Here is a 26,232-nt window from a genome sequence, read left to right on the forward strand (position 1 = left end):
ATATGATTGCCAATGAGCATAATATCTCTAGCAAAAGTCGGAGATTATGATTTGGCCACACTTTATTAAATTGACATAAAAAGAGAAAAAAGATGGCAGACAAGAAGTCCCAAAAGGCCAGTATTGTCGACAGACCTCTTAGCAAAGGGAGAGGAGAAGTAAGACACTTTGTTTGCGTTGAAAATAAGAAGTTTGTTTAAAGAACTAAGCTATTTTCTGTCGCCGTAGAACTCGGTCTTTGGTTGCAATTAACGTATCATTTAGCGAGTGAAACATTAATGAACGAAATTGCATTTGAAATGCATTGGTACCTAATCCACGAACTCCACCCTATTCTGTGTAACTGTATTGTAAAGTCGTCCGTACTCGGCCTGCAAACGAATAATGGAATGTGTTAGCCTATGTTATTGCCCACGCAGCCGGATTAATAAGAATTGGAGTAATTATAGAATACAGGGCCACTCGATGATCTATCTGAGCATCCGGATGCGCGGATGCTTAGTCTCACCCCAGTACGTATGTGAATATAAAATGTCAAAGTCCCAGTTCTTTCTTTTTGAGTGGATGCGCGGATGCGTGGATGCGGAGTGTCCTTTCCTAGTACTTCTGTGGTGGAATTTTAGAGGGCGTCACACATGTACGGATGCCTTTTAAGAACGACACACTATTGATGTGGAATATCTTCGTACATACGGGACTTTCAGTATTGGAAATACGTGATGGTATATGTCGAAACTTTTCGAAAATTGTAAGTCCATTCCTAGTACTCCCGGGGTGGATGCGCGGATGCGCGGATGCGGAGTCAAAATGAAATACGTGATGGTGTATCGTATATGGGGAAACTTTCGAAAATTATCTAAGTCCTTTCCTAGTACTCCCGGGGTGGATGCGCGGATGCGGAGTCAAAATGAAATACGTGATGGAATTTTAGAGGGCGTCATACGTGTACGGACATGTACAGACACACCGCGCATCCGCGCATCCGGATGCTGGGAAGAGTTAATGAATGGCCCTGTATTCTATAATTGTACCTAAAAATTAATTCAGCCTAACACTACACTTTACCCCTGTCTGCAGACAAACAAGAAATACATTATGTTATTCACCATGTAGCCAGAAAAATAAGGACTGGTGTATGCTACTGTATTGAATAGCATGAAATGAAACGAAGCATCAAAGCAGCCAGTGTTTACATGAGATTTTATGAGGAATAAATAACTATAGCTAGTCTTTAAAGAAGCCTACATCGTATTTAAACAATATTCTATCCCACACAATGCTTTGCATGTACTGCCTAGTGGGACATTTGAGTTCAACATTTTATGATATGAGACATTTGCAAAGAGTATCAACTTGAAACCTGACTTCTTCCTAAATTTTGTATTTTTGCAGATCAACATCAGCACATTTGCCCTTCTGTTCTCAGAAATGGTACAGTACTGTCAGAATCGTGTATCCACAGTTCCAGAATTACAAAGCAAGTAAGTAATACATGAAGCCAGGAAATCTCCTCATAAGTTTAATGTTACAAGGAAGGTGATTTAGCTTAATTATTGATCTGCTAATAACTTTTGAAATAATGAAATTTACCATTACTAAATGCTTTCTGTATTCTTTATGCAGAAAAAGAGTTTGGAATACACCATCAGTAAGGAGGACTTCACATACAATATTTCTAAGCAGAAAAATGTTTTAACGCTGTTTTGATGTTAATGTATTTATAGGAACCGCAGTACTTTCATTTATTGAACGTGCAGTGAAATGTAAAAGCCTTTCTCTTTTTTAATCTGTTGTAGGTGACAAATGCTCATATTTTTTATGACCAAGTATCACTTATTTTTCTTTTTGGTTGAAATTGGATATTCTTTTGAGGGAAGCAAGCTATTGAATGTGTAACTAAAATTCTTGGAATTGATCTGACTGACAGATGACAAAGATTGATCTCTCAGTTCAATTACTTTGTACAATGTTCGATATAAACAGTATGAAGAAAGGTGTTGTTAAACTGACAGTGAGCCTCACCTGTTAATTAGGTAAACAGGTTCTCTCCAATTAGTATCCAAATTTGGCAAGGATTGGTCAAGTGGTGGAAGATGTTACACTACAAAATTGAGTCAGCTGGTACATGTATGCTAAACAGACACTTGATTTACAGGGACTATCATTATTATTTCATGATACCAGTATGCTTCCCTCACAATATTCATGTTCCATAATCTTCCATTGTCCTGCAACAATACTGATTTCTTACTTACTGTAGATATTAAATTCTTCTGTCCCAGACCATACCCATGACACTTTTCAATAGTAGAATTTACTGATATGGTCAACTTGCGTTGCTACCAGACAGGTACTGTATGCTGGATGAACTAACTATAGTCATCTATGAACTGATTCTCTTTGATTTCTCAATAGATTTTTACAGATCAGTAAGATTGTAAGTTTTCAATACATATCTAGTACGTACTTTTCTGTTTTTCTCAGACTTTCTGAACTGGGTTACCATGTTGGAATACGAATGTTGGATCTCATTTTCATCAGAGAGAAAGGACTAAGAAGAGAAACAAAACTCTTAAACATTCTTTTGTTCATCAAATCCAATGTTTGGAAGGTAAAAATTGATAAGCCTTTATAGAAGAATAAATACTTGAAAATGGCACATTGTTTATTTAGAATGTACAGTAGTTACAGTAATTATGCTTGGGAACCTTTTCAAGTTCTTTTATTTCTGGTTGTCCCTCTGACAACCAGGTGTCACCCTTTGGTATTCGGAAAAGCTGCTTTGGTTGTCTGATAAAGTGTACTAAGAGCCAACAATATGTACACTGTAGGAGAGATGTGTAGGTTTGATGAATGGAGCAGCAGGGTTTGGGCCAGTAAAACTTTCTTCAGAGGATCATAGGCCTGCCACTAGTTTTGTTTATATTTCAGTATCTCCAAAGTGATGGCAAGAGTTCTACTAATTTATCATTTTTGGGGGTTTCAATGCATTCTGAATTTGATGTAAACAACTAGTGATCCGCCAGACAACCCCCAAATCTGATTTTGCTTGTCCAAACAAGAAGTTTCATAGTCTTTTTCTATCGCATGACCGTTCAAAATTTGCCCCGTTGTGACAAACTGGACTGCTAACAATTAGCATTACTGAACTTTTCGTAACTCACATTGGGAACAAATATTTGCCTGAATATGGTCTAACTGTTTAATTGTAAAGGCATAGTGCTGCATAGAGGTTATCCCCATGGGGTTGAAGGTGCAGAGAGGGGCATGGGGGATTGTTGTTCAGGGATTCATAAATGAAGGGAGTGTTTATAAAGAACGTAGTTTTATTCAGTATTGTTTAGTAAGTGTCTATGGTAGCAACTTGCATGTCTCTCCAATAGTTCTTTATTTCCAAAAGAGTTGCTTCTACATTTCGTTATATAATAGTAAATGGCAATCTATATCTTTGCAGATAGTGGTATATTTTGATGGATTTGTGATGGTGTCCTTTTCCTTTTTACAGGCTCTCTTTGGCAAGGAGGCCGACAAGTTGGAACATGCTAATGATGAAGAACGGACTTGTATCCTTTTGCAGTTTCTTGTTTCATAAAAACAGACATTTTCAATCATTTCCTGTCTGAAAATTTCAAACTGACGTATACAATGTATTTTGTGAATTTTGAAAATGGGGAGGACTACAATGGAGGAGGGGAGGGTGGGAAGGGGTGGGGTTGTGTGGGGGAAGTACAGTAAGATAGAAACTGTGGTCAAAGTGTAAAGCAAGGCAAGAAGTCCTACTTGTATTCTTGTTTGTCCTTGTTTTTAAGTCATTCTAAATACTAAAATTTGTTGTTGTTTTTGTTGTTGTTGTTGTTGCTGGTAGGAGATTTAATGGAGCAGCTACGTAAGGCCCAGTTGTGAAATCAACAAGCAGTTGATATCTCAAACCTTATTTCTTACCAACTCATAAGTTATGCCCACTTTAAATTGGGGCTAGTAACACCATGTTTAGTCGGCAATGTCTTATACCTCTATTTATAGTGGACATGATATCTGTTTCTAAGTGTAAGGTCTTCCTTGACTTACTCTAAATAGATTACATCATTGAACAAGAATCCTTGGTCAACAGGTTTATTTCAGTTCCAAAGGATAAAGGTAAGTAGCTTCCTTTTAAGGATCAATAAAGTTATTCTTATTCTTACTCTTAAGTAGCTACAGCTCAAAGAACATTTCCTTCAAAACAAGACTTTAAGTAAATGAATATGATGTAATGATTTTTAAAAATTTCATATATTTTCATTAGATTGTTCACTATCTCAACAGCGTAATGTCTTGATGACATTGGCAATGAAATCTTCTTGGTTGCATATTACCAATTGTACAAAATCTTCATAACTGTATGATTCATTTTGCAAGATGTTTGTCTGTATCGAAATACTGCCTTCTGATTTGGATTTATCAAGATGTACATCTGATCCCCTCCCCCCTCTATACCTGACCCTATCCTTCTCTTCTCCTCTAATCTTCCTGTCATCTATCCTCTTCCAGTTGTACAACAAATTTGATCTTACTGTTATGTTTCTTGGAAGCTTTGTTTGCCTTCAATTGGTTGTGATGACATCCCTACATAAAGGCACCTGTTATCTTGTTTGTGTGGATTTCCATAAGTTTTACTTCATACCCATAAATTCATCACTAGAAAGTTATAAACACTAAAGAAATCATATACTTTACAAATATTAGTTCAATATTGATTCATTGCGCTTGTTTTGTTTCACTGTCTTACTATTGTTCTTACCATGTATTTAAGCTAGTTATAGCATTTGGCATTGTTATTGTTCTCTTTTTGTTTTATTTATGTAATTTTGTAACATTAAAAAAGGTAATAGTGTTAGAAATGTTCCTCCTTGTTCCAGTTCTGAGTAAAAGTTTCTCCAGTAATGTATTAAATGATCGTCATGATCAGTGAGATAGACACATTACTTCTGGTTTTAATCATGGAATCATTACGAAACTTTGATATTCCTCTTGTACGCAAATAAGCGACTCCTCATCACCTCAAATGGTGATTCTTAGCTGTGATTATTCTCTGGCCATCCTCTTACTCATACTGCATACTGCATAGCAATGTGTTACACAGACTATATTAATGAGACATTGAACATGATAGCATATCACTTATACTGTGGTTGGGTGTCAATAGACTTGTCCCAAGTCCCAGCAGCTCTGTATTGTATGTTATACACACATTGTACATGATAGCATATCACTTTTACTGGGGTTGGATATCAATAGACTTGTCCCAAGTCTCAGCAGCTCTGTATTGTATGTTATACACACATTGGACATGATAGCATATCACACTTATACTGGCGTTGGGTATCAATAGACGTGTCCCAAGTCTCAGCAGATCTGTATTGTATGTTAAACACACATTGGACATGATAGCATATCACTTATACTGGGGTTGGGTATCAATAGACTTGTCCCAAGTCTCAGCAGCTCTGTATTGTATGTTATACACACATTGTACATGATAGCATATCACTTATACTGGGTTGGGTATCAATAGACTTGTCCCAAGTCATATCAGCTCTGTATTGTATGTTATACACACATTGGACATGATAGCATATCACTTATACTGGGGTTGGGTATCAATAGACTTGTCCCAAGTCTCAGCAGCTCTGTATTGTATGTTATACACACATTGGACATGTAGCATATCACTTATACTGGGGTTGGGTATCAATAGACTTGTCCCAAGTCTCAGCAGCTCTGTATTGTATGTTATACACACATTGTACATGATAGCATATCACTTATACTGGGTTGGGTATCAATAGACTCGTCCCAAGTCTCAGCAGCTCTGTATTGTATGTTATACACACATTGGACATGATAGCATATCACTTATACTGGGGTTGGGTATCAATAGACTCGTCCCAAGTCTCAGCAGCTCTGTATTGTATGTTATACACACATTGGACATGATAGCATATCACTTATACTGGGGTTGGGTATCAATAGACTTGTCCCAAGTCTCAGCAGCTCTGTATTGTATGTTATACACACATTGGATATGTAGCATATCACTTATACTGGGGTTGGGTATCAATAGACTTGTCCCAAGTCTCAGCAGCTCTGTATTGTATGTTATACACACATTGGACATGTAGCATATCACTTATACTGGCACTGGGTATTAATAGACTTGTCCCAAGTCTCAGAGGCTCTGTATTGTACTGTATGTTATACACTCATCGGACATGATAGCATATCACTTATACTGGGGTTGGGTATCAATAGACTTGTCCCAAGTCTCAGCAGCTCTGTATTTTGTGTTATACACACATTGGACATGATAGCATATCACTTATACTGGGGTTGGGTATCAATAGACTTGTCCCAAGTCTCAGCAGCTCTGTATTGAATGTTATACACACATTGTACATGATAGCATATCACTGATAATACTGGGTTGGGTATCAATAGATTTGTCCCAAGTCTCAGCAGCCCTGTATTGTATGTTATACTCTCCTCTATACTGATTGCAGTATTGGTTTATGCAGTCTCATTTACCTGTTTGTGCTCTATATGACTTTTTAATCCCAGTCATTAGCAATAATTATTTCTTCTTGCCCCAATTTCTGGGTTAGAGATAGCTTTCCAGCTTCTTTCAGATGAATATCCACTGTTTGTGTTTTTCAATGACTAATCAATCTAATGATTAAAGAATACCTTACAAGTGTATCTATAAATCTGTTCTTTGTCTTCTTGAAAAGGTGACCTAATCCTTACATCCATGACCCTGTCCCTGCGTTTTATTCCACCCTGTTCTCATAAACCCTCTTATGCCAACGCTGCTCAGTAACGACCATGTGATGTTTAGAATTGTGTCCAAATAAAAAGCAGAAAAAGATTCCAAAATGTATTGCTTGTTTTTCTTAGACAACATTCCAGTGTAAATGCAAGGGACGAAATAACTGGGTTCGCATAGCAATTTGCTACCCAAGAATTGCCAGTTGCTAATCAATATTACTTTTGATTAGCAAAAGATGCAGTACCTGCTAATGCTAATTGCTATTTCCAAGAATTGTCGAGCAATTATTGCTAATCAATTCTCTAAAACTATTTCGTCCCTTGAAATGGTATGACCAAGTTTTCATCAATCAGTGGTCAAAATTAGAGAGTAAAAATGGTAATTTCTGCATAGATTCAATGATTGTCTCATGATACAATAGAAGTAGGGTAAACATTTTAAAGAAGGGCAAATATCAAGGGTAAGACTAATCTTTAAATAACCTGTCTGTAACCTCTTTTCATATTTGTGTCATGCTTCATTGGTTGCATTTATAACAGCGACAATGGAGTGTATTCTATTTTTCTACGCCCCTTCAAAGCTCGTTGAAAATTCGTTTCTGGGAACTTGAGGTTCTGAAAGCATTATTTGGAGATCTGTCAAAAACTATTAAAATTGAAGTATTGTTGTAACAAACATGTTTGATGATTAGATTGTTCAGGACAAGGTTTCATGTCGTGCAGAAACCCTTTAAATTAGGTATTTTTTAATACCAAATTAATTTATTTTACCTTTACTTGGGGATAAGCATATTTGAAGATGAAAGACTAAATTTGAAGACTGGAAGAAAAGTTAGGTTGCACATTTATGACCCATGATTTGGATGGTTTGATTGACTTCCGTAAACCTACATTGATTTGTGCAACCCCATGATTTGGTAGACTGCTGCAGTAGACTACACTGGTTTGAGTCAAGAGTCCAGCCTTAAAGTGGAAGGTCAGTTCCATCTCTCCTGCCTGAATGAATAATGTTTCACATCTGAGGTCCTCGTCAGAAGATTTCACTTGTTTCAGACTTCGTTGAGACACATAAACATTACCTCCCCCTCCTCTGTCCCTCACTGACCAAATTCCTGGTAAAACTGCTCTCTATTTAACATTTAGTTTACACAAGGGTTAAATCGTGTGTTGATATTCGTATGGTTTCCTCTTTTCTAGGTATTTTGCAATTCACAAACATTCATGTGGTGAAATTTGGGCATATTGACACAGACTGAAATCCATATCTTTGTTGATTTTTCATGTGCTTTTATTCCTTAATCACACTGTGCCAAGACTACATCAACATTTTAATTTCAAATTCCCCTCAAGCAGGAAATTCTAATCGGATATCATTCATGACATTTTTGGTCGAATGTTTTGAGAACAAGTATTGCCAACAACAGTATGATTTAGACCTGACTACCAGCCATGCATAGTCTTCAGATGTACATATGAGTGTTACATCATTTCTGAGATACTTTTGAACAAGTAACTAAAAAGAGAAAATAAAAAAAAATCAAAAAGCTTTATTGAATGGACGATTGATATCATCCAAACTATTTGGTGTGTAGTTTCAGTTGCAACTAAAATGGAAAGAAATTTATGATTTTGGTTTGATCAAAAGAACTTGTGAATTTCCTGAAATGACTGAGTATGTTGTAGAACAATGTATTTGAGACTGTATCAGTGACTATATTTACTAGATTTTCCAAATGCAGAGCTCAGGTTCTTATTTCCCCTTGAAGAACCCTGCTTAGTAATAATATTGTGAAAAAATAATGTGAAGAAAATGAGATTTAAGAAGATGTTTAGGAACTGATCAAGTGAGTCCAGAGAAATAAGATCTACTAGAAGTGAGTTCCACAAACAGGGGGCAGCATTTCGAAAGCTGTGATCCCCTATCGGATTCAAATGAGACACAGGAACAATGAGCTGGTTAAGATATTGTGATTTAGATGGCCTATTTTTAGTTTGTTGATGGAAGATATCACATAAAATACTTAAAGGCATTTAGCTACAACTATGACAATGTCAGGCAGGAACACATCCTACATTCCAGTGACACTTCCTACAGTCCTACATTGACACGCCCTACACATCCTACAGTGAACATGTCCTACACATCCTACAGTGAACATGTCCTACACATCCTACAGTCTTACACATCCTACAGGGAACATGTCCTACAAATCCTACACACCCTACAGACCTACACATCCTACAGTGAACATGTCCTACACATCCTACAGTCTTACACATCCTACAGGGAACATGTCCTATAAATCCTACACACCCTACAGTCCTACACATCCTACAGTGAACATGTCCTACACATCCTACAATCTTACACATGCTTACACATCCTACAGGGAACATGTCCTACACATCCTACAGTCTTACACATCCTACAGTGAACATGACCTACACATCCTAAAGTCTTACACATCCTACAGTGAACATGTCCTACACATCCTACACACCCTACAGTCCTACACATCCTACAGTGAACATGTCCTACACATCCTACAATCTTACACATCCTACAGGGAACATGTCCTACACTTCCTACAGTCTTACACATCCTACAGTGAACATGACCTACACATCCTAAAGTCTTACACATCCTACAGTGAACATGTCCTACACATCCTACACACCCTACAGTCCTACACATCCTACAGTGAACATGTCCTACACATCCTACAGTCCTACACATCCTACAGTGAACATGTCCTACACATCCTACATACCCTACAGTCCTACACATCCTACAGTGAACATGTCCTACACATCCTACAGTCTTACACATCCTACAGTGAACATGACCTACACATCCTAAAGTCTTACACATCCTACAGTGAACATGTCCTACACACCCTACAGTCATACACATCCTACAGTGAACATGTCCTACACATCCTACAGTCCTACACATCCTACAGTGACATGTCCTACACATCCTACAGTGAACATGTCCTATAAATCCTACACACCCTACAGTCCTACACATCCTACAGTGAACATGTCCTACACATCCTACAGTCCTACACATCCTACAGTGAACATGCCCTACACATCCTACAGTCCTACACATCCTACAGTGAACATGTCCTACACATCCTACAGTCTTACACATCCTACAGTGAACATGACCTACACATCCTAAAGTCTTACACATCCTACAGTGAACATGTCCTACACATCCTACACACCCTACAGTCCTACACATCCTACAGTAAACATGTCCTACACATCCTACAGTGACACGTCCTACACATCCTACAGTCTTACACATCCTACAGTGACATATCCTACAGTGACACACCCTACACATCCTACAAGTCCTACAGTCCTACACATCCTACAGTGAACATGTCCTACATTCCAGTGACAAAAAGTGTAATCTTGCAGAGAGTTAGTGGAGACGTTACAGCAATTTACTTTATTGTTACTTGTTGTTTGGCCACCCAAAAAGTACAAACTGTACTTTATAATTCCTAATTTTTTCTCACAAAGAAAGAAAAACCCTCAGAAATGAATGAAAGGCTCCAATGTTGTCTTCTATAAAAGAACAAACCAAAAGTATAGAAAACATATCACGATGATGGAAATCAGAAATAAAAGCCCCAAATTCTGCATTAGAAGAAGCTGGTTTCGTCTCGTGGAAATTGTTTCTCTTCATGTTAAATCTTTACCACAAAATGTGTTATTTTATTGACATATTGACATTAACATAACTGATTGGGAGACGATTTTATGAAGGGAGAGAGGGAGGGGGGGGGGGGTGAGGGAGGGGAGAGGAGAGAGGAGGTGGGGTTGGTGGTGGAGACATAATCCTTCAACTGTTTTTATGCGGGGTGTTGAAATTGCCATCCTCCCCCTCTCCCTAGTTCCCCCCTCCCCTCTTCTCCCCTCCCGCATTGTGGTGTCCTACATATTCTACAATATTCACATTCAGGTCTGCATTAGCATTGCTTCTGCTGTGGACACATTTTGCTTGAACTGCAAATCTTTTGATATATTGTACTATGTGATGAACAATTAACAAATGATTCTCAAAGTGGTAATATAAAACCAGACAGAATAAAATGGGTCACTGGTTGGAATCATATTCTAGCTGTAAAATTGTTTGCTCTTTTCCCTGTCAGTGTTCAGTTAATATAAGACAAAGATAAATGTCAGCAGTCAATTGGTTTCCGGGAAGCTGAAAGTGAGGTGTAAACTGTGAAGATAAGTGATGACTGGTGACATCTGGTACAACCAATCTGACATACTTGTGAACTCGGAAGCTCGTAATGACTAGCATCATTTCAGTTTTCAAGTTCAGGGAGTCAATAATGACTTTAAATTATGGCAAAATGCCACAAAATTTTGCCTGAATTTGTCAGTCTTAGAATTGTTTGGCATATGGAGTAAAATTTAATGGTTAAACTTGATCAACCAATTGGCCTTCAAAGCAATGTCCCTCTTTGCGACGTGTCTTTCTTCTGTTCAACACTCATTAATATATGACACAACTTGTGTTGATGAAGTACCTTCCTGTAAAATAACTTTGAAAAACCGTTAGCAACTGTTTAGTAATTTCTTGGTTGAAATTGACCTTTAACTTTTAATGGAACAAAAAGTTACATATGTATAGACATGCTGCAGTACAACAAAACTCAAACACAGGTAAATCCCATACTCTGTCCACCCCCTATTACCCTCCTCCCTCTTGCCCTCCTGCCTCCTCCTCCCCTCCCCCTCCTCCCCTCCCCCTCCTTCCCCTCCCCCTTGTTCCCAATCATTATGTGGACTATCATCTTTAATTGATCAAATGACCTTCATTTCTTTTGGAAAATTAACTTTAAGGACAAAATTAGCTGAACATTTCAATGAAATACATGGTGTTCTTGTGTTATTGGAGTATACAGATTCAGTTGTTATAGAAAGATTTGGCAACTGTGTTAATACCCCATGGCTCCTAGTACTCTATATTATATACACACTGGTTTGGTCCATTTTACAGTTCATAGGTTATTCCTAGTTATGAGTAAACACGGTGTATTGTTATTTGTTTCCTTTGTTTTAATAGAAAAAACGAGGAAGAGCCAAGTGGTTTCATTGATACCGACTCGGTTCGCTGGATTTGCTCAAAATTGGTATTTGAAAGCAAGCCAAGAATTTGGTTGTCTCATTATGATGATGAAAAGAAGGGGGAAGAAAACCCTATTTACCGTTTAAATTTCACAGAAACATAAATATTGCACACTGATTATTCAAGTTTTTGAAAGCTCTTTGTAAGTTTGAATTGTCTGAATAGTAAACTATAGTTCTGTTAGATCACATGACCAGTATAGAGCTGGTGAAGGTCTGAAGGATGATAAAAATTTCTTAAATTGCCTCCATAAACTTTCTCACGAGTACGGGACCATTTTGTTGTTAAGAAACTCGTCAATGTTCTAGATTAAAATTCGCGTAATAGGAAGTACGTATAAATTTTACTTTTCATGGATTATGAAATAAGTTTGAATTTGAGACCTTGTCGGTTGGTAATAATTTATAATTATTATTATTATTATTATTTACAGGTGATTTCCGTTCATTTTGCTATTTCTGTATGTATATGATATGTGACTCTCACGTCTTGTATGAGAAGGTTCTGGCGCAAACAAATCACTCCATGAGAATCCTACTAAAACAAAAACAAATTTCTTCAACTCTTATGTATTATAGCAGAATCACGTTCTGTTAGGTCAGAGTGGAAAATGCAAGTGAAAACTAAAGGTCTTGTTTGTTTTGAACAATTTGCTAGTTAGCAGTGTACAGACCTCTCTGTAAGAGTGCATAACATCAGTGTTCTTTATTCCTCGTTACATTGTCAGAGAGAGAGAAAGAGAGAGTCATTAGGAAGACAGAGTGAATTGAAAAATGAGTACAAAACAGACATTGAATTCAACATCAAGATTGTATTTTGGGAAATAAACATTTCGTGAAAATTTCGATTGATCTCATAATCACCTCAAAGATCTCAGGCAAAGCCCAAAAACTGTGAAAGTACTTAGTGAATAGGAAAAACCACTACTTCTACCAACATGAGTAAGATCCTAAATGGGACCACCCTGATGGAAAGTCTGGTCCCACAACAATGGGAAAATCAGGGAACAATGAGTAAGCGAGAAAGGAGTCATTTAAGGGAGGAATAATGAACCAGTTCACCCCTAAGTCACTCCTAGAGATCTTTATTGTCATTTATTTGTGCCCTGTTGGCTTTCGATCCTCTCACAGAATAGAAAAATAGGGGTTTGTATTGGTACAGAAACATGCTGTTAGTTTTGAATTTTACTTTCTTTGTTTCTCCACCCCCCCCCCACCTTTTCTTGTACCATCTTCTTTTTACGATGTTGCTTTTCTCCTTAAGCGAGAAAAAAAAAAAGAAGACGAAAAACAGGAAGATTTAAAATGTCAGACGTGTGTGTTTCCCTTTCTAACCTTTCTCCTGTTGGAAATTCAAAATTTGGGTGGTAGGTTATTGACAGGACCCCACGGTAGTGCTGCCTATATAACAAGAAGAGATTCATTGTGCCGGTCTTGATAACCTACTGGTAAATCTTACTTCAATTATAGACGAAGTGAAAAGACATGAGGGGAACACAAAGATTGGAGATGAGAGGTAAAACAACCATGGTACTATGGTGTTAGTTCACTAGTAATACAAAAGTGTTTTTTTTTTCTTCGTCTTTTTTTCTTTCTTCAAATGGTTCAAATACTAGACAACAAATGTTCAAAATGGTGTATCACAATGTACAGTTTATCTGTAAGGAATAAGAAAAGAAGGTAACAACCAAAAGAACATTAATTTTACCTAAGTTTAAAGATTGGTCCTTGACGGAAAGATGACACTTATTCTGACTTCAGGGAGGTTTTATTCTCTGGTCGTTGTTGTTGCGTTTATCAAGTAGGATCGCTCTCATTGGTTAAAGATGATGTCATCATGGGGGGAAGGCATTTTTTTTACTCATTTGAGATATACAGTACTTGGCTAGAAATGATGACAGCAACCTTAATACTATGTGTCCTAAAATGCTTGACAAATTTACCAAATATTACTCCAAATATTTGCATTGGAAGATTTTGTGGAATTTACACACAGTGACGCACACAGATATCATATATTGTTTTTGTAAAGAAGGGGATAGGAAAACGAAAACGTTGGACTACATTTATTTACACTGAGACTGATACAATAAAATGATTCAAATAATATTAACGACACACTGTTATGTAAATTAGTAACTATAACAGCAGCGCATCCTCACTATATCCTGCACTACTGCTCGGGACCTCTCACCCTCCCCCACCCTCTCCCACCTCCCCCAAAAGAAAACAGTATGTCTCGGAAACCTCCCTGTATATTGATAACTTGTGTATAACCTGTCCATTAGACTGCTCTACAGGTAGTACGTGGACTTTCGACGAACAAATGATCTCCTATTCAGTATTTAACCCCATGATCATATGAAATTTGCTACTACCGTGAAACGATAAAATACATAGACAATCTGTAATCTTTGGCCAATCTCCGGAACAGTTAAAGAATTACCCATTATTTTGGCTGATGTTGGAAATAGCTGAAGAATTAGCCAAAATAAACCTTTGCTGAATTTGTCCCTCCAAGGGCAACAGCTCATGACAGATATAAACACCATTGTTTTTGGAATTGTCAGATCTCTGTCCTCCAAAATCTGACCGCTTTTTGAACCCATTCATAACCTCCAAATTTGTGGAATAAAAGAAAACGTACCATCCCAACTGGTTCGTCACTTGTTGCATTCTTCCAGCTACCAATACTCTAGACTCAACTATAAACACAGCTCTACAAATTAGTACGCTATACTATAACACATGTGCACACTGAATAAGTACTGTTTTAGCAATAAGAGTATTTTGAGAGATATACATGTATATTGAGGGTACTCTGATCATTGCAAGGTACCCTTTACTTATTGTGGACCACAACAATATGTGTTGCAGGTTGGGTGTAACTTGGGTGTAACATGAAAAGATGGGTTGTCTGGGATATATGTGGCACATTTGGTATGTAGTGTACATACTGTACCTGTTGGCCAAATTACACATGTTTCAGCTACAATGTTAGATTGTGGGTTACATGTGGCACATTTGGTGTAGAGTAACATGTTGGTAAAATGACACATGTTTCTGGAACATTCTGCTATAATGATGGGTTGTGGGTCTTATGTGGCACATTTGGTATAGTGTACCTGTTGGCCAAATGACACATTTCAGCTACAATGATGGTTTGTGGGTCATATGTGGCACGTTTGGTACAGTGTACAGTACCTGTTGGCCAAATTACACATTTCAGCTACTGTACAATGATGGGTTGTGGGTCATATGTGGCACATTTGGAAATACAGTGTACCTGTTGGTAAAATGACACATGTTTCTGTTACAATGATGGGTTGTCTTGGACCTCTTGGCCATATGTGGAACCTGTTGTCCATATTACACATGTTTCAGCTACAATAATGAGTTGTGGGTCATATGTGGCACATTTGGTATAGTGTAAATGTAACTGGTAAAATGACACATGTTTCTGTTACATATACTGTACTTTTCTTACTAATGACACACAAGGATTACCTATAAAGCCATTGTTCACATGTATTCCTCTGTCTCAGAAACGAAGCCATAAAACACACCCAGCCTCCAGTGGACCAGTGGAGCCTTTTACTTCATCTTGCCACTCCTTTTTTTTCTGTGATTTTTTTACACTGTATTTTTAGAGCATATAATCCCTTACATTCGGTTGGATACAAACAAGCCAATTCTATGACCGTCTGGTTAGTTACGGTCTTTAACTCTTTATAAATCCACCAGTAGCAGGTTTCTTTCTTCCTTTTTGCTCGAATCCATTTCTTCCACTTTAATTGTGATGAAGGTAAAAAAAAAGAGACAATCGGAGATAACTAGAGCAAGGAGAACGACCACCCAGTCAGATGAAGGACCAGTTGGTAAGAGAACAGACAAGGTCTCCTCCTCCAAGAAGAAGCAAGGCATCCATCTCATTGCCAGATTTTGAAAGATCTCTCCACCAAACTCAAGTTATTTATTTGCTCTTTAAAACTTTTAATAGAGATCAGACCCATAATCAGGAGTAATTAGTTGGAGGGGATGCAACAATTCAAGGAGGGGCACAAACAATTTAAAGAGATGCACAATACTGTACTGTAACATGTGAATCTTTTGCACACATGATCATGGCTCATATGGGAGGTGGAGGGAGATTGGTGGAGATGGGCACAGAAGGCCCCCACACCCCAATCATGAATCACTGAATCATCATTGAATCATCATTTATAACCCTTAGTGTCAACTTTACTTGGTATACGTTTTGCAAGAATGTCGGAAATCAGTGAATTCAATGCATACCGCTACTCTGAATAGACCAACCGACAAAATTATTCTAGAATTTGGGAATGTTAATGCTACGACATATCAACATATAGATGACAATTGATTCCATAATTGTAAATATATATATATTACTGTACCTCTGCATATTGTCTATGAAGTATTAAGTTTAACAATACAAGCTCTTCAAAATGTAGGGAGTTTTATTAATCCTGATCAATGTTCAATTTAATATTTGTTAATATTGTTATAGCTAGCTGTGCAGGAAATTTAGACCTTCTAAGTATGTCAAATATCTTATTTCATTACAAAAATTCTCTTTCAGCCCCAAGTGCTGAAAAAACACTAATTACCACTTTTAAGCCCAGTTTAATATAATTCTGATTTTAACCCTGTTTTGTATGCTCTCATCATGGGAGTGTTAAATTGATTTGGACTAACCAAATTTAATTCCAGCCAGCCCTCTCACCTCACATCGGTGGTCTGGAACCAACATACTGAGAGGTTTCCATAGCAACTAGTGCTGCCGGTTGGAGTTTACACTGTCTCTGTAATAGATTACATTAATCCTGTAACAGCTTAATACAATTTCCCTTCTATGATGTCGTGTTCATTCAAAGAACTTTTTTTGCACCCGGAGGCAATATTTCGGGGTCAGACTATATCCTGTTTACCCCCCCTCCCTCCTCGTTGTCAAAAGGGATTCATTCTCTCCCTTTGTAAGGTGGTGGTTTAAGGTTCATACTGTTTGTTACATGGTGAGATTTGCTGTCATGAATATGAAATAATCTAAATCGCACAGAACAAAGGGCTCGTTTTAACAAATTTTGAGTCAGAAAGTGTTAGCTGAAACTACTGTATCTGTGGATCGGATCACATGTTCTGTGTTTAAGTTTGTAATGTAACGGCAACCTGGAGTCGACCCAGGGGTCAGCTGTTGCCTGTTTACATCCGTTACATTGTTTGTTCCATGCGTCATTTGACATGATAGACGCACATGAAGGTCGCTTAGAGTTTTCATGCCTTTTCTTCAAAACAAGGAAACATTAAATTCCTCTTCAGTAATAATGAGCCTGGGGTCTGATACCAAAAATGGGGCTCCAATGTAAAAGCTCAGAGGCTTAAAATCAACTTATATGTTATTAATGCCGAGCAAGGAGAGCAGGATGTGATCTCAGAGATCTGTGATGTAAATGCTGCCTGGGAGTCTTCAAAACTGTTTCTTTACTTCACTCCTCTCTTACCTGTCTCCTACCACACTAATACACTTTCCTAGTCTACCAAAGACGCCACTGGTATAGTTTTTCATTGCGCCCTCGGTGACCTCTCCTACGGGTCACCGCACACTATCTCTATACCTTCAGAATTTACCATTCCGAAGTGATACACGTGTTTTTCGACTCCGTTTTCATATGTTCAAAACTGTTTTCCTAAATTTATGTTGATACACTTCTAGGACAAGTGAAAGCCTGAAGTATGAGGAGGGACAAAATATTTGAAATTTAGAGCATAAATTACTTGATTTTTAATTGCAGCTATTCATGTGTATTTGCCTTAGCATATATGGTTGAATATTGACAGTGCTATTTTAAGTAATATTACTCAATTTGATGGCATTGCTGTGTTAGTCTAGACCAATGACAAAAAAATATTGCTCTTTTATGATAATGGTAAATGGAACTACTTGTTGTGCTGAACTGCTGATCATGATGTCAGCTTAATAATTGTTGATTTGTCATATATATGGTTGAGGGAGGATTTATAAATCTCACAGCGTGACCTGAAGTAAACTCTTAATCAACCATGTCTTTTGTCCACAAACGGTAAGAAAAAAAAAAGAAAAAAAATCAGAGAGAAAAGTTTGAAAAAAAGCAAAATATGAAATGTTGTAACAGGTGATAGCACTGGTCATCTTGGAAACTGATTTAAAGAAGAAGAAGAAAATCAAGGGGAACCATTAAATGAAAACATCAACCACAAGGGTTAAAGAATGAAGGGTTTTACACCCAACTGGTTAAGGTTAATGCGCTTGATATTAAAGTGCAAGTAATCCCTACTGTGAGGAGAAACCAACTAAAAAACAGTTTGACTAATTTGTCTGTAATATTGGCCAACAGTACACTATGATGTCATCATCAGGGTACTAAAATGATGGAATTATGGAAGATGGAACAATTTTGTTTTTCCGTATATATATGTGCCCATGATATAACATTTTTTCTTGGGAAGCCATAAATACGTACATGCCATGTATAAATGTTGTGAACGTTAATTGAACAGTGAATATCACAATGTGTAGGTTCATTTAAGAATGATAGTAAAACAATATAAGATCCTGTAGGGAACAAATTTTACAGTGTATTGCATATAGCAAAAATCTCTGCATTAATGTTCAAATTAATTACAAGTCTATATTTAATTCAAAGATGTGTAATATTACAGTTGTGCAGTAGTATATACAGGATTTAATGTTAGTACTCATATATATACCATATCAGAAAACTCAAACTTGCTATAATTTTGTAAAATTTGGTTTGAATATTTTGTAAATTTAGAGAACCTGCAGACCTTTGGAATTCATGTTAAAAAGATTTCAATAATTGTGACATCTTTTATATTCTTCAAAGAGAGCATTTAAGTGTAACATTGTATCTCCATAGCAACAACATACCACAACATAACTTGTATACATGTACTCTACAGATGTAAATTGTGTTTTTAGTTTGTGGTTTTGGCATTATTTCTTACCTAGAGCTTTTCTCAGCAGGACACTGTACTGGAATTTGCCAAACTAAATTTTCTTATGGATCTCAGCACGTCAGGTTAACTTTCATATTTCCATTCCACTTATTTTGTTTCTCTTCAGTTTATTGATCTTTAAGAATTTGTTTTTTGTAACATGAAATTATTCCGTTTCCAGAAAATGTTTGTGCGAGACACTTTTGTGGTGCTGTTTTCTCCAATACCTCGCTATATATCTACAGTTAAAGAATTTTGATACTTTGGACAAGAACATCCGATAAAAATTGAATTATGAAACCTAAATTATGCCTAAGGCTGAGAGTGTACTTTCAGTGGGTGTACGCTACTTACAATAAGTTTGGAATTGGTGTCGTTGCGTGCAGACCAAACCCCACATGTGACACACTTAACTCTGTGGGCTATTTGGCTCAGGCTAAGAACTACTTTTTTTCAGATCAAGAAGCAAACTTCTTGCTGTTTTCTGTTTAGAGTGTCTGAGAGTTGTTCATGATTACAATGACATTGTGAGTGGCTCCCAATGTTTAGATTTGATATTGTAGAATAACTTTGTGTTGACTGACTTCATACAGGATATTCACAGTACAGTTTGTTGTTGAGATCATGGAGGATTTACAGGGGAAATTGTAGCAGGGTAAGAATAACAGGGGGATTAGGGGATTATGTAAAGAAGCCACAACTTCATTCTATGTTTCCAGGATTACTGTATCTTGACCTTAAGTTAAGTTGAGCTGTTAGGATATGGTAGTAGTCTTGTTATTTCCTAATGTTAAATGTAGAGCATACAATGAAACCAGTGAACTGTACATGGATAGAGTGTAATAGCTACATCCACTTGACAAATCTTATTAAATTTCTGTCGATCAGATTGCTTCCCCTCTCCCCCCACTCTTCCCCCTCTCTCCTCCTCTCCCCCCATTAATCTCCCACACCTTCTCTAACCAAAATATATACTTTATTCCACAACAAGTATTTTCTAAAACGCATGTATTCTATAGACAAAGTGACACCTTAATTTAGTACTATTTGGCAATTCCTGATTTTTTTTTAGCAAACTGACCAACACCACATAAAGCAAGCTTGATCATAGCAGTAATTTACAAGGTATCGAAGTAATGGTACCCCTGTGATACATAAAGTTCTAGTAAAATACCTTTGGTACCCACAGTAGGAACTGTACAATCTTTGTGTTTACACACATTCAACAGTTTTATGGGCATCACCTGATGATTTGTTCAGGGTTAAACATTGACATCTGTATGTACTGAGCATGGACAGGAGAAAATGGAAAAGAAAAGGTTAACTTGCAAGATTTGATGTCAAGTAACATGTTATAGTTGACCATTCACACTGATAGGGAGGGAAGGAGGGGAGGGGGGGTGGTTGTGGTGGGGGAGGGGAGAGGAGGGGAAGTGGTCACTGCTTCTTATATCCCTCTTTTAGCTATAAACCAACTGACTCAAACCTCTCCATCTGAACTTTTGAACTAAAGAACATGTTTCAATAATTCAAATATTTTATCCTTGAATACAGCAAAGTAACATTCTGTCTCCATAGCAACAACTATACCATGGCTTAACTTTTCTATATACTGACTTAAACTATCAATTTGAACTGTTGAAGTTTAAGGACATGTTAGAAGTCAAGCGTTCAAATTTGAAGAGCTCCAGTATATATATATGTGAATTCCTTTAATACAGTGTACGTACCTCTGCTTGAAGATCATATTTTCATGACGATTAAATATTGGAATAATCTATGCTGGTTGATACTGTATGTCAGGATTGTCATTTATCCCCCTATTGATTCCTCTCCTTTTGGTGTGTGTGTGTATTTGGAGGAGGGGGCAGGGTGGGGGGGGGTGAGTGGGATGGGTCAAAAGGAGATGCGGATACCATTCCCTGAATATTCCCTCTCCATAAGCAGCATACTGTACTCAGTCCAAAAATACACATAAGAAAAGTAATTAGTTCTGTTGCATAACGTTTGTTAAGTCATGGAGCCATAAACCTGGGAGTTAATAGCTCCATGGTTAGGTTTAACATCTCATGCTTAATTCAGCCTTATAATTGATTAATTAAGCTTTTGAAGCTTTCCAATTAAAACTTAAGAAAACAAAATTGAAACAATTGAGGTGAGATAACGATTCAATACAGCATTTGTTTTGTTTTTGGTTCAAATGAGAAAGTCCTGGAAGGAAATTTCTACTGCCATTAAAATATTTTTTATTTGGCATTTATGCCAAAATTTGGTCGTTTTTTTTTTTTTAATATGTCTCAGACCATTTAAAAACAGGTGGTCTCCATGGTGATTGCAGATTGAGAGGTGATCAGCAAAATTTCCATCAAAATAATAAAGTCAACATTCCAGCCGTCCTGAGAGTGGCACTGTGTCGTAAATTACAAAACTTAAAAAACAAAAACCCACAAAAAAGTGAGCTTCAAAGGGACAGACCTGATTAACAAAAGTGGAACGGATGTAACGAATTACGGACAATCACTAAAATAATTATTACCTGGAAGTGATATTATCCACTGATACTAAGAAATTGGAGAATTGATAGTGTTTTGGTGACCAGAAGCCAGTAATGTTTTTTGCTATCTTTGTACTAGATAAACTTTGTCAGAAAGGAATGATTTTTATATTGCTACTTTCTTTCGTACCAAGAAAATTGAGGTGTTAGAGAGGGATGGGGAAGGAGGACACATGAGGCTGTTTAAAAAATTGGGGCGAAATTCCCACACCGTGTGTTACCACTGTCACACATTCATTCCCTTTGTCTTTTGTTTAATATCAGATTTACAATAGAGACAAAAATCATCAGCTTTGTCAGATCATGATGAAATCATATCTTTACCTTCAATTTTACTCTTAAAAATCTCATTCTGTTTTAAATGGATGACCTTTGACAGAATTTTAGTCTTGAAATTTTATAGTCTATGAAAAGAGAAATATTTAAGTGCTAGTATAAATGTTTCTATAGCTTTCCAGGTTTTCAAGAAGATTCACACAAAATATGCGAAATCTCTGGAATGGTCCTTTAAGGCTACACTGACAATGCCATCGGCTCCTCAGTGCAGGACTTAATGTTAATATTAATATGTTCGGGTTTAAATTTTTTTAATAACTCATCCAATATATGTTCTTTTTACCATTGAACAAATGAATAACATAGCATACTTGTAAGACATTCAACACTATATAATCCTTCACAAATCTAATATATTTGTAAATATATTATTTGAGGAATATATATAGAAAATTCATGTTTTCCAATAGAGTTTTATTGTTGTCATCTATCTGAGGAATTGAAGTAAATGGTCTGTGTGTTAGACTTAATAGTCCAGCCATTTTAATTGATGAGCCTCAGATGTTTAAAGGGTCATTTCTCGAAAATTGAAAGTGGTGTGGAAACTTGGACAAACAGCAGAGATTATTAACGTTCTACAATAGATCAGACTTAATATATTGTGTATGGGAAATATTGTGTGCCTGAAATCACCCTTTAAGCTGTTTCTGTATTACCAAGTAGCATTTATAGGCAGACAGATAACAGAAACATTGAAGCCAACCAGTCAGAGGGATGTCCAAGGGGAAGGAGGGAGGGGGGGGGGGCGGTTGGGTTAGGGATGTGGTGGTAGAATAAACTAGGTGCAACTTTATATCGGGAGAGAGTCTTCCCGTCATGACCACACTGTCTCAACATGTCATACTAGCACTTGTTTCTCTTCTTAGTTCCTTCTTTATTTATTTGATATTTACCACATTTTGTTAAAAACAATAATTTTTTTGTCGTTTCATTTTATTATAAAGACAAAAATTTGGCCATTTCAGTTCCTTCCTTCAATAACAGGAAAATAAACTGAAAATGTGAGATAATTTGACATTCAGCAGTGCTCACAACTTTGAGAACAAATCCAATTTGAAAATAGGATTTTCTGGTGGATTATAAGTTGATTGCTGAACATTTTCTGAATTTAACCGTGAAAACCACATCCTCATAGCGTTTTGTATTGCGAAGATACGTTTTTTTTTTTTTTAATTTAGTGATATTTTGTAAATGTCATCTGGCAACAGCAGGATGGATGATGTCATCAAGGCGCTCCATCTGAAAATGTCTTGTTTGTCTTTATAATTTGTCAATCATTGATTCACAGAGGAAAAGAATATTTCTACCAAAAAGATACATTTTGATGGAATTCTAGAAGTATAGAGAATGTTGACAGCTTATGCAAACAATCCAACTGTATCAGGTTTCAAGGATAAATCAACAAGAAGATTATAATAGCTTCCAAGAAAAGCATTTGCCAAGATGACATCACAAACCCCCTACTGTGATCCAACTTCCTGGAGTAGTTTTAGCCGGTCAAAAAAAGGTTACATTCTATTAAAGATATCTCCAGTTAGGGGCATGCTATTGAGATGGGGTGACAACTAGCAGTGTGGAATATTTTTCTCTTCGATATAAGTTTCACATTGTTTGTCACCAGCATATCCTTTTAAGTAGGTGGGAATAAGTGGACATTTCCCTCTCAGATTTCAAAGATATTTTTCTGATGTCTTCATTTCAGGTAGTCTTAATTGTGCATCATTTACTGCTGGTATTGTAGAAGCCATTCTGGTCGGAAGCAATTTTGTAAGTACATTCTTCAAATTAAAAGTAAAATATTCCCTATTTTTAAAAAGTAATAACAATCTTGGGTGTAGGGGTACTGACATGTACAAGATTTGCAGAGGTAATATTTTTAATATTTGCAATTTTAATATTTTGAAAACTCAAAGGAATTCATAAACCGTCAAACTTGCCAATCAAAAGTTGTTGACTAAATAAGCAATGCATCACCTTGTGACTAACCATTTTCCAATGAGAGGATTGCTAGTGCTATAGCCCCCTCTTTTTTGACAAGTTTAAAAGTTTGCATGAAAAAAAGGGTTAATTTCTATTTTCCCTCCACAGCCTGCTAAAGTCACAGCTCATTGGCACAAGGGGACAACTTTTATGATTAAATTCGAGGATTCTGTCATTGCCAGGGACAAGTCTCTTGAGCAACGATAAACGGAGGTCAAATGACAAGACTGTCGTCTGTTGTGCAATACTCTCACCAAGCTTAATCATGTATGGACTGCACTGTCTAGTAACTCTGAACCATGCGCAGGTCTGGTTTAGGCTCTACAGCAGCCTCTACGTACTATCAGTGATCTAGAAAGGGAAATCACGTTTTCTATGTCAATGGATCCAACAGATCTAGCAGTATAGCCCAGCAAACTGTAAACCAGACTTTGAGCTGATACACAGTACAGTGTGTGGCTGAGCTGTCTGATAATTATTAAGGAGGATCTCTCTGATTATTATTAAGGAGGTGTGGCTACCTTGTTTACAAAGCAGTAAAATGTGCGGCTGAACTCTCTTACAATTATTTAGGGGGGGATCTCTCTGATAATTATTAAGGGAGTTCTCTCTGATAATTATTAAGAGTCGCTGACATATTATTTAAATATGCTGCCATGTCAGTTAGTTAATGTTGTCCTGGTTTGAAAGCTGACAGCATCATTTGGGTGAAGCATCAGAGAGTTAAACATATCTCCAATTGTGTCTAGGCACTGCTATATAAGAGATGGTAATATGTTGCTCCCTGAGGTGTATACACAGGCATGGTGCATAGGATGAAGGCGAGGGGGAGGGGGGGGGGAGGGGGTGGAGGGGGAGCATTGAGAGAGACATATTTGGGATCATACAGACCAAATATCAAAATGTTTATTGTAAAGTTGTTAAATGTATGGAGCCCATCTATACGCTCTGGAGAATACTGAGCGGATATTCAATGACAAAACATCAATCACTTAACCTGTCAATGTGTCTGTGTGTTCAGTTGTCACTCGCATCAGTTAGAAAGAAAAACTGAGAAAAGGTAGGAATAGCAATAAACATTTAAAATTCCATTATAAAACTGAATCTTTCTGCTTTCTTTAATAATTCAAATAATCAAGAACATTTAGGCTGTACATGATTCAGTGTTTCTTTGGGGTTTTGGTTACAAGCAGCTTCCTTGAGCCAGGAATCAGACCAGTCTTCAACGGGATGCTAATTTCCCCCTGTGAAAATCTTTACTGTTTAAATTATAAGTGAGGCCCTTGCTCCTTAAAAGTTGAATAAAAGAAGAAAGTTTCTGTCACTTTGTGTTTGACCAAATTTTACTGCGAAGGTTAAGTTTAGAAAAGGCTCCCATCAAGTTTGCATACAGTTACCTAACTGAGGATATTTTTAGATCATGCCAGGCCATTAATATTGATCATGTTTATTAAGTTGCTTGTTCGAATTGCCGTTAAAAATTTGTTTCAAATGACATCTTTTAAAAATAAGTCTAACATTACCTGAATCTGAAGATTATATTTTGGAAGTTTTACATGCAGAATAGTTAGACCAATTAATTATTTTGGTTGTGATTTTATAAAGATGAATGACAGGCACAGATTTGCTTTCTAACAGAGGGAGCATGTTACATTGATTAATTTGATAATGCCTGGTATACAAGTGAACTTTTAAAATAAGTGTGTATGGTTTCTCATTTGTTCAAGTACAGTGTACAGTCTTCGGAGTAGGAACTGAAAATTGATCAATGTCTATATTAGAGGGCGCTATGTATGAATGTAACTTTTCAATAATATTTAGGCCTGTTTACAAGCAAATTTGAACCCCCCCCCCATAAAAAAGAAAGTTTTGTATTTGTTTTCTTAAAGAAGTTGCTAGTTGTTTTAATCTGGATAGCTCAGTAGGTAGAGCAACAGAATTTGATATCTGAAGTAAGACATGGTAACGAGAAATAAAAAAGAGGGCGCTATGTATGAATGCATTTTTTCAATGATGTTTCTGTCATGTCTGCAGAAATCGGAAGAAAAAAAAGAGAGCCAGTCTTAAAGCAGCGGTATACATTGATATTTTGTTAAACTTTGGATACAATTGGATTCTGCAATTTTGTAGAATTGCAATTTTGTAAAATTGCAGTTTATCAGATTGGCTGGGGACTTTGCTATTCTTGCATGTCCTAAATACCAATATGCTAATATGTTCTAGTCGACAACACTGTTTGGTATGAAAGGAAATCATTTCTTATTCTGGCATAAACATTCGTCTGGTGATAGTAAATGTAGGAGATTGCATATATGCCAAATTCTGTGGAGAAGTTTTGAACAAATTTGGAAAAAGTTGTTGGATAATTGGCAGCAACATGCAGA

At 36.8% G+C, this 26,232-nt stretch overlaps 1 protein-coding gene across 3 annotated transcripts; it reads left to right on the forward strand.

The window, feature by feature from the left end:
- LOC139982217 (trafficking protein particle complex subunit 5-like) lies at positions 1–25,701 on the forward strand. 3 transcript variants are annotated; one of them, XR_011798039.1, is made up of 8 exons: positions 527–748; positions 1,393–1,481; positions 2,485–2,611; positions 3,506–3,563; positions 4,078–4,137; positions 23,571–23,635; positions 23,957–24,384; positions 24,474–25,701. XR_011798039.1 is itself a non-coding variant. In XM_071994869.1 (7 exons), the coding sequence occupies exons 1-7, from the start codon at positions 93–95 to the stop codon at positions 24,053–24,055; spliced, it is 564 nt and encodes a 187-aa protein (XP_071850970.1). In that variant the 5' UTR covers positions 1–92; the 3' UTR covers positions 24,056–25,701. The 3 variants fall into 3 exon arrangements, 2 of the variants coding, with proteins under 2 accessions (XP_071850970.1, XP_071850957.1); XM_071994869.1 differs by lacking the exon at positions 527–748 and adding an exon at positions 1–158 and having other exon boundaries at positions 23,957–25,701; XM_071994856.1 differs by having other exon boundaries at positions 23,957–25,701.
- Positions 25,702–26,232: the final 531 nt, after the last annotated feature.

Source organism: Apostichopus japonicus, chromosome 2 (assembly GCF_037975245.1).
Source record: "Apostichopus japonicus isolate 1M-3 chromosome 2, ASM3797524v1, whole genome shotgun sequence".
Classification (NCBI taxonomy): domain Eukaryota; kingdom Metazoa; phylum Echinodermata; class Holothuroidea; order Aspidochirotida; family Stichopodidae; genus Apostichopus; species Apostichopus japonicus.